Raw genomic sequence first — 10,112 nt, 5'->3', positions numbered from 1 at the left:
CCTTCTTGCTCAGTTCTATGACCTATTTCTTGCCCTGGCTGAGCTGCATGGATGCCAAAGGTATCACAGCAGAGTGCAGTTTGAGGATGAAGCCTCCACTGGATGGACTGGAGTTGCAGTGTGTTCCTCACTGCCCAGCTACAGGGGCAACAGTCACCACGCAGTGCTGAGAGTTGCACTTTCAAGTGGTGAACACCTGCAATTCCTGTTTAGATCCAAGGAGAAGTGCACATGCTCAGCATTTCTCTTCCAGGTCACCTTTTAAACAAGTGCTTTTCACAAGACCTTTAAAAGCAGAATCACTACTATCAGGCTCTTCTAGTTCCTCTCATTTTCGTGGCAGTTTCACATTACAGGGACTCATGGAAATTGAACAAGGAGAAGGTTGCAATCAGTCCTGTTTAGAAGCAACCAAATACAACCTGAAACCATTGTGCATGAACCCTTGGGGGTGTTTTTAAGCAAATGGACTGAAAGTATCAAGGAAAGTGGTGTGAGCCACACTTGAATTTATGTCATTCTCTATCAAGTGGCAATAAAGCAAAAAGCTGTTCAAATATAAATGTATGTCTCCTTACCTTGTACAAGCTCTACTGAAGCAAGCTCTGCTTGGAGCCTCTGGCTGTTCTCCCCCTCATACTGATGGGGTGAGGCTGTGTGGGTGCTTAGCTGCTCGTTGGGGTGAACTCACCACAGCTGGTGAAGGAAAGGGAAAAAACAGATGAGAAATATTTGTTAACTTGCACATTGCCCTTACCTGTGGCTAGGGTAATATGTAGCTCCCAGGCTCCTTGGGGTTCACATGGTCATATGGTCAAGGAACAAAAAAAAAAACTACCATAAAAGGATGCTGCAGAGCAGGTTTGACCAAATCCTACAGCTTACATTGGCAAAAAGTGCAGGGCTTGGTAGCCTTCCTGTTCAAATATTGACTTAATTCATGAGGATTTTTCATTAAAAGTGTTGCAGGTTGAACTTCTTTCCTCTCTGCTATCTCAAGTCTTGTTTATAGGAATGTGGACTTGATAGCTGTTTAGTCTTAGCCTTGGGTTCATCAGTGGACTTTCAGGCACTCTGTTCTGCAGGATTAATACCCTCTTAATAAAAATAACCTTGTGTGCATTCAACTCTGCTTGCATGTGGATGTCTGAAAGCAAATGGGAAAAGGCTTTGCCAGTATTACAAGCAGAGTGTAAAAAAATCATCAAATCTCAAAATAACATACAAAATATTAAGCATTTTCTGCTCTCTCAAGCTGTAAGGAAAGCATAGCAATCTTTGCACATTAAGCAGGGAGTTTCTCAAACAACAGCCAAATGACAGGGGCTGCAGTATGCAAAACATTTCTCAAGGCAGGCTTTACCACACTAATAAATGTTGTGGTGGGGACCCGTTGCTTGAAGGAAGCCACGGGGGGAACGGTCAGGTGGGAGCTCCCTAGGGACAGCCAAAGCCATGTCCTGTGCGTGGTCCATGTTTCCTCCTTGGAGGGGCAGGTCTGCATTTTGCAAGTGAGCAGCTTCTCTTGGGTAAAACGTCCTCCCTGTGCTGACACTTGGCTTTGTCTGCATTTTGCCTGCAGTGGCTGAGGAACCCAGGCCCCCAGCACGAGAAACGGACTCTGTTTGGAGACATGGTGTGCTTCTTGTTTATCACTCCACTGGCGACCATCTCTGGCTGGTTGTGTCTGCGAGGAGCAGTGGACCATCTGCACTTTAGTAGTAGGCTAGAAGCTGTTGGCCTCATTGCACTCACTGTCGCACTCTTCACTATTTACCTCTTTTGGACCCTAGTAAGTATTGGGGGTTTTATTCAACTCACAGGAATAAAGAGAAAGAACAAATGAGAAAATTAATTGCACAGAGTGCTGTAGGGTGTGTTGACCATTGCACAAAGCATTGCTTGTATTTGCTTCTGTACTGATACATGTAAATGGCATCTGCCAGAAACCTCTTGGTTCCACACCATGCAAGATCTCTGGGAAACCAGAAAGTTTGCTTTGGGGTCAGAATTCGCAAACCATAGAATTGTAGAATTTTAGGGGTTGGAATGGACCTCGGAGATCACCCAGTCCCAAGCCCCTGCCGTAGGCAGGGACCCCTCCCACCAGAGCAGGTTGCTCAAGGCTCCATCCAACCTGGCTGTGAACACTGCCAGGGTTGGGGCAGCCACAGCCTCCCTGGGCAACCTGGGACAGTGTCTCACCACCCTCACAGGGAAAACGTCTGCCTATTATCTAGCCTAAATTTCCCCTCCTGTCCCTGCGGCTCCTAACCAAGAGTCCCTCTCCAGCTCCCCTGTAGCCCCTCCAGATACTGATAGGCTACTATGTCTCCACACAACCTTCTCTTCTCCAGCCTGAACGACCCCAACTTCCTCAGACTGTCAACGAATCCCAAACATTAGAGGGGATAGCAATAGGGAGACACGGAAGTAACATGGAGGAGTTCAAGACACATGCTACAGGAGGGAGTTTCCTCAGAAATAATGTGCAAGAGGTGAAGGCACAGAACGCAGAAAGGATTTAGGTGAACCACTTGGCTGCCACAAAGGATTCAGATTTTATTCTAATGCAACATCTGGCCAGTTTTACACTTCAAAAGCATTGGATGTGGGTGCATCCCATGCTTTCCCCATTCCTTGTGGTGCTGCGGGAAGTCCACAGCAAAACCCTGACCTTACACCCAGGTCTGTAAAAAGATAGCTGTCTTTGCAGTGCAGATTAAATTGCATCCTGCACCCCAGTGTGAGTCACTTGCGTGCCAATCCATCCTACAAGCCACTTGTTTCGTGCCAAGTTGTTAAACTGAGATCAGTTTCTGGTCCCAGTGCACCAACAAACAGTTGGCCCAGCAGAAACGAAGAGAACACAGGGAACAGCTGCCAGAATAAGTGTTTATCAAGCCATGGTCCAGCAGTTCACTGAAAACCCCAGGTTACTGCTGAGAATGACATTTCACACCTCTAGCTGTAGTGTGGGAAGGAGAACAAACCCAGGATGCAGACAGGGACCATTCACACTAACTGTGTAATGCTTGTGTGATGGTGCAAGGCTGTGCTGCTGTGAGAGGAAAAGCTCATCCAACCCTGTGCTGCCCTGAGGAGAGGAAAACCCATCCTGCCTGTGGTGCTGGCATGGGCACTAATCTCACAGCTATCCCCCTCAGTGGGTATGGCCACATACTGTAAAGCCATCCAGCAGGTTTTGATCAATGTAAGCTGCTGATGAGGTGACACTTCTAAAACTGCATCAGTAGACCTAGCCCACAGCTAGAAACCCCCAGAGTAAGCTTGGAAAAAGGAAGGTGGGGGGAACACAAAAGCCCCACACTAACTCACAAGGAGTTTCAAGAAAGCTATGAGAGCTAACATCTCATTTACGTGTTAGTGACAGTGAAACCCTCTCTCACCCATAGAGAACTGCCGGGTAATGTTAGCAGCACAAAACAGCAGGGAAAGCTCAGAGCTTTGTGTCAGCCTCATGCAGTTTCTCTTCTTGTTGCTTCTGCTTCCATCTTCTGTGAAGGAGCAGCACTACTCTGTGACAGGACACTCACTCCAACAGCAGGGTCACACTTGTGTCTCCTGCAGTCCTGTGCATAGATGTGTCAGCTATGCAAGCAAAGGTTGTTCAAACTTCCTTTGTGTATGACTGTCTTAGAAACCCAAATGTTGCCCAGTTTACCTAATACACTTAATTCACCATCAACACAACGGTTGGAAGGTGTAAACAGCAGTCTAGCTAAGTAGTTGGATTTAATTAGCCATGACATGTGGGCTTACCTGACCTTGATCATTAAGACTACTGCAGCATATCAACTTTAGTTCCTAACACTGTAAGTGGCAAAAATTCCCCTTATTAAGCACCTTCAAAAGCTTACAGAGGAACATGCTATTGGCACTTGGAGAACACGGTGATAGTGAGCCTGATGTAAATGTACACCTTGGTAGATTTAATCCAAAATATAGCATCTGTGACTGAGCTGTGGAGAGCTGTGATTTCACTGCAAACTGTTATTTGGAGCAGTAGGAGATGGATGGGCTAGGGAAGCTGATTGAAGTTGGAAGGCACAGTAACCCTCCTGTTCAGCATGGGGTTAATTCAGTGGGCAGAGCAGAGACACGGTGGGAAGGTTTCCCAGGCTCTCCTCACAGTCCAGTTGAAGCTCTCATTGCCCTCACAGCCTTTGTGCTGGGTGAAAGAGTTTTGAGGACAGATTTGCAGAGTCCAGGTAGAGATTTAAAGCAGCTACTTCACAAATGGCACTGAGCACCCCACACGTGGAGACAGTCTCTACACTGTCTCTCTGCTCTGTGGCCTGAGGACCATCAGGCTTGCAGGTAAGCCCCAGCCTGCACCTGCCCTGGGGAGGCTCCAAACTCTCTTCGTCATGCAAGAAGATTAAATGGATGCACACACAGAAGTGCTAATCCCATCAAATTATCCAGCAAAGCCTGACTTGTAATTTCTGGGAGTGGGAGAATCCTATACTGCTTACTCAGTTATGACTGTGCAGGGAATATATTGAGTGCAGTGGGTAAATTACACACCACATGATAAAATGTTCTTATAGGTCCTGGTAAAATTAAGAAAACTAAAACTTCATTTTATTTCCAATAAATCAACTTTTCTCTGGAGGCAGAAACTGGCATATAGATTATTTACACACCACAGTTATCCCAGTGAGCAGTGAACAGGAAAGATGCTATTTTTAGCATCCAGTAAGTTATTTCATCCCTATCTCTAATACAGCCAAGTTATCCATAAAATGCTGTTGCTGTTCCTTTGTATTTAATCACTGCAATTGATGTACACATTTCAAAAAAAGTGCATGCTAGTCCGAAGAAGAAATCTCCAGACACAATAAGGAGATTGCGATTTAAACTGAGAATTCAGGGCCACACTCTGCTTCCTCTGGCATGCAAGTCATCTTGACTCCTCTAAGGTGGAGAAGAGAAGAATGCATGGAGAACTCAAAGCAACTTTTCAATATCTGAAGGGCCTACAAGGAGCCAGAGAGGGACTCTTTGTTAGGAACTGCAATGATAGGACAAGGGGTAATGGGTTCAAACTGAAAGAGGGAAAGTTTAGGTTGGATGTGAGAATATAAGGGTCGTGAGACACTGTCCCAGGTTGTCCAGGGACGTGGTGGCTGCCCCAACCCTGGCAGTGTTCAAGGCCAGGCTGGATGAAGCCATGAGCAACCTGATCTAGTGAGGAGGTGTCCCTGCCCACGGGTGATCAAGTGAGGAGGTGTCCCTGCCCCCGGCAGGGGGTTGCGACTAGATGATCTTTAAGGTCCATTCTAACCGTAAAATTCTATGATTCTGTGATTCTAAGATCAAGTAGCAGCTTGGAGTAGAACAGGGTTTGACCTCATAGCTTCCAGTATAACATAGGTGCTGGTTTAAAACAAAGGCTTACCCCAAAGACACCCCATAGCTGTCTTACTGAAGAGGCAGGCAAGGGAGTTTAATGTGCCAAGGGCCAGTGTAAATCTAGTCTATTTTCAGCATCCAAAGAGTTTCACATCCAGTGTAACAGTTCAGGGTGAGTAACTGTGACTTTGCAGAAATTCCAGTAACTGACATCACTTGGGAACTGCCCCAGGCAAGAACCCACTGTACACAAAGTTAACCAGGGTATTCTGTGAAAACACTTTAAACAAGCAGCTAGAGCCTGGCTTAACAACGCAGCTGTTACTCAAAGAATCTCATGTGATGCTGCTGGAAGATTCAGCCCAAACTCTTAGCTCACTTTCCTGGAGCAGTCACTGCATTTTGCATGGCACCCACCTTTGCAGGGGTTTGGGATCTTTTTACCCTCCTCACTACCCATGTGATCTCTGCTGATACTTCATGATTTTTTAAAAGAGGCTTTGCATATTCTTTCATACATAAAGCTGTGCAGGAACGACAATGCAGACTGCTTTACCTTCAAGGGGAGTAGAGGAGAATGAAAGGTGAGGAATCAATTCATCTGTGCGAAGAGCTGTCTTTGGGAAACTGCTTAGTAAACACAAGCTTCATAGGTTTCCCTCATTAACAGCAGACAGCTGTATAAAGATCTAATAAAAAAGAAAAGCAACCTAGAACGTATTTTTTAACCTTGGCGGGACATTATTGAAAGGTAAATTCATTTATTTAAGAGCACCCCTTTTGCAATAGGAAAAGGATATTTTCATAGCCGTGTGTTAGTGATTATCCCTCCACACCTCATTAGCAGCCAGCATCTTCTTGCTGCAGGGGTAGGAGCCAGCAGCACAGCCCCTTTAACAGCAGGATGAGGGACAGATTCTGTGCATAGAGCCAACAGCATCTTCCACCCATCTGTGCAAACCAAGTATGTTACCTCCAGCCTTCACAGCACCTTCTGCTCTCTGAGCAGCACTGACCTCTACAGAAGTGACACAGGTGCACAAGGACCAGGAACAGAAGAACAGCTGCACATGAAGACAGAACAGCTAACAAGACAAGGTTCCTCCTGTACTCACTGCATGGGTCCCTCCTGCCCACAGCTCAAGAACATGATAGTCATCATGGGGCACATTTCACCCCAAAACATCATCTTACACAGCTACAACTCCCACAACATTTGGCAGTCACTAAAACAAGCATAAAAAATATGAGGCCAAGCTATCTTAACTATCCATAGCAGTCAGGCATTTCTCTTCCACAGTAAGTTTGAAATTGGTTAGGTGGTAACACGAAAAAACATCTCTGAGACAATCCAAATTGAGGCACACAAACTTAGGCTCACACTGATCTCACTGCACCTGTACAATTCTGGCTTTGATTCATTCAGCAAAGCATTACCAGGTAGAACACACAGCCCTGTCAGTGTCTCCACACAGCTTAGCTACCTCCAAGCCTTCACCACCCATGGATTACACTATTTGTCAGTTTAACAACCTGCACAATAGCACTCCAAACTTACTCTTCCTGTGTCCACCAACAATCCTAGTTCTTGGAAAGACAGAGGCAAGGATGTCTGATTTTTCATGTTATTAAAAGGGGAATGAGAGGGAAGCAACAGCAGAAAGTAAGGCACAGTTTGCTTTTCTCCTCTGCTCTGGCAACTTGGGGAATGACTACCCATCTACATGGTAGGTGTCTTCTTTCCACCACTTTTTGCTCAGTTTTGTCCTGCCCCATTAGGCACTTTTATTCCAATCCAAGGCATTTCCCCCCAAACACCATCTGATTTCTTGGAGGACCACAGTGATTAAACACAGTGCATCTTTCTCTCTCCAGGTATCCTTTAGGTATCACTGTAGATTGTATAACGAGTGGCGTCGCACCAATCAGCGGGTGATACTCCTAAACCCAAAGTCTGCCAACGTCCCCTCCAACCAGCAGTCCCTGCTGGGCCTGCAGTCCCTCAAAAGGAACTCAAAGGAGACAATCGTTTGATTTGGGCAGTTCTGCGCTAAAAACATCTCCCTCAGACTCTGTGGGCTCAGACACTGTCCAGGACCCAGAGTGTGCTATTCCAACTTAAAAACTCTTTGCAGAGGAATAAACCACTGTTTGAGTTCAAACCATGGATGCTGCAATCATATGATATTTGCTAAGCTGCCAAACTTGTTTATTTAGCAGGTACTGTATGGATTCTACAAACTCGTGTTATTTCTTGCATCATCAAGTGATGCAAACTTTTTTTAATAGTTTGAAGTATTAAATTATGGTAATTAACAATGCAAAACATGTTTAAAAGTGCTTTGTTTTTATAATTTCCTGTTTCTACAGTATTATTTCTTTAGGTAGCTGGACAGTAACCAATATTGCTTTCTCTTTCCTAAAGCACAGTAATTTAATTTTATCTGCAGGTTCATTATACCAATATTTTGGGTGACTGAAATTTGTGTGTAAAGAGTTCTACAAATTGGCATATTATTTAAATGCTACAAAGTGATTAGAAAATTATCTTCTCCATTTCATATTTGACAGAGAAGGAAAATTCTTCAGTAATAAATTTAGCATGTGCAAAAGAAATAAATTACACAAATTGCAATAATCTTCCTGTCAGAAGTGTTATAAGTACATAGCACTCAGGGAAAAAAAAACCCTGTACTTTTTCCTTACACAGAAGCAACAAATTAGGTACCACGTTCTTCACTGAAGTGCACATTCTGCTGGTGTGAATTCAAACGCAGGCAGATTTACTCTGCATTTACACCAAGCAGAATTAACTCTTAGGCTTCCTTTTGTAAGGAAAACTCTGCGTACATAATAAATGAGATCATCGGACATATTTTAGGGAGAAGGAACTCATCTGGCATAGAAAACAGCAGTATTTTAAAGCTGCAGAATGTTCAGCCTGACAGGTTTAGCAGAGTGTGTGCAAACCCTGATCTCATGGCTGCACTCAGACTAAGGCACTTCTTCAAACATTTAATACATAGCCTACTACGGTGACCAAACTGAATTTGGAGCGTAAAAACTAAACTTTATATTCCTAGATGACATTATCTATTCCCCCTTCATTTTATGCCCAATTCATTCAGCAATTCTTCACTCTCAGAAGATACACACACTGGTGTGGATACACTTATTTTACATAAACACACAAAATTTCATTAGCAAATGCTGCAAGAATTAGAAATTGCTACAAAGCCCCTTTGGAGAGATGAATTCTCTTAGAAGTGTAATCACCCCCATGTGGGGATTTTTTCCAAACTCTGCAGGAACTGGAAATAAAAGGAAGCCATAGCAGGAAGGCTAATGTTTGTCATTCACATGTTCAAGGTGTTATGGGAGTTCACCAATAGACAAGATCTTATTTGATGTTGTGCGTGCTCTATGGGAGAGAAAAGCTTAGTACACAAAGCCAAATCTGTTATCTTCTTTATTCTGTCTGCAGACTAGTCTAGCTGTAAGCATGTTATTTAACAATGTCTTTGTAACTGTCAATTTCATGGGGATATATAAGAATCAACTGTATAAAGCAATAATAACCTCATTCTGACATAAAACTACTTTCACAGCAAGCCAAGATGTGTAAGAAAATCATGAAGCTGCAGATCTATACTCATCATCAGTCTGACGGTAACATCAGGGGATAGGCACGTGTTTGGCCATGAGTACCTGCTCCTCTTCCAGAGAAAGCTACACAAGATGCTGAAGTTATGGATATCATGAACTCATGACAGCCCAAAACCCGTATTGCTTTTTTTAGAGCCTCTTCCCAAAGGTAACTATTTGGATAGAAGACTGAATGTGCACTTAAGCAGAAAGTTTCAGGTTAAAAAAAGAAAGCCTGCTAGCCAGGGGCACAGAGAAGAACCCCAAACAAATCCAGCTAGTTCAGGGCACTGTGAGACAGTGTTTTAATGCCTCCACATTTGCTTTAGGTAAGCTTTCTTCAGCTGCTTTGGGAGATAGGCCAGAAGGTTGGCCCATGAAAAGGTGTTCCTCTCAGTAAGTACCATTGTTGAGTTTGTTTCATGGAACAAAAACTTTAGGATGATGTGGAATTAAGTGTCAACTAGGAAAACAATCATTCAGATAAAGCTGCAAGGTATAGGTACACAGATCAGCACAGTGACTTGGCTAAGCTCATCTGTGTTATTACAAATTGTATTTTTTTGGCTTAAAGACAACTTATTTTATCTGAGAAGGACATATTGAAGCAGCCAGAGAACAAGGATGGTCCAGTTTTGCAAATACGTTACTAACCTTGTCTCTGCGCTTGATGTGGGGCAGCAGGACTGACTGAAGCAGAAGTGTCCTCTGTATTTTCTTGAGTAAACAAAGTGCCAGAAAAGGTCGAGCCAGACACTTAACCATTGCATTAAACCCAAAGGAAAAAACATACTTGTATTCCATCTTTCTCCTAAAACATAAGGGCAGGGAGGTGGGAGATACTACTTCTTATCCCTGTTTCTAGTCTGAACTAAAGGAAGGATCTGCCTGATTAGGGTTGGTTTTCCTTCCACTAGTTGAGGCTGTTGTTGCCACCCCAAGTCCAAATTAAGCCCATTAACCACCATTAAACTGGATCATCACAGCAAACACTCTATGACAGCAGCAACACTCGTTTTTATCTGAATAGATGTGAAAGACAAAACTAACTGCAGCAGAAGCTACAGATAGCAAAGTTGCTGGCAGTA

General features: G+C 43.9%; 1 protein-coding gene across 1 annotated transcript in view; it reads left to right on the top strand.

Moving 5' to 3' along the window:
• The window catches only part of MARCH3 (membrane-associated ring finger (C3HC4) 3, E3 ubiquitin protein ligase), a 24,274-nt gene extending 16,861 nt beyond the window's left edge, over positions 1-7,413 (top strand). Inside the window, exons 3-4 of the mRNA XM_009084364.1 lie at positions 1,583-1,792; positions 7,255-7,413. Of these exons, the coding sequence (XP_009082612.1) occupies positions 1,583-1,792; positions 7,255-7,413 (369 nt within the window). The remainder of the gene's footprint in view (positions 1-1,582; positions 1,793-7,254) is intronic.
• The last annotated feature ends 2,699 nt before the right edge of the window (positions 7,414-10,112 follow it).

The sequence above is a fragment of the Acanthisitta chloris genome, unplaced genomic scaffold (assembly GCF_000695815.1).
Source record: "Acanthisitta chloris isolate BGI_N310 unplaced genomic scaffold, ASM69581v1 scaffold8411, whole genome shotgun sequence".
In the NCBI taxonomy this organism is placed as follows: Eukaryota; Metazoa; Chordata; class Aves; order Passeriformes; family Acanthisittidae; genus Acanthisitta; species Acanthisitta chloris.
Note: the sequence above shows the minus strand (reverse complement) of the source record. Positions and strands in the feature narration are given on the sequence as shown.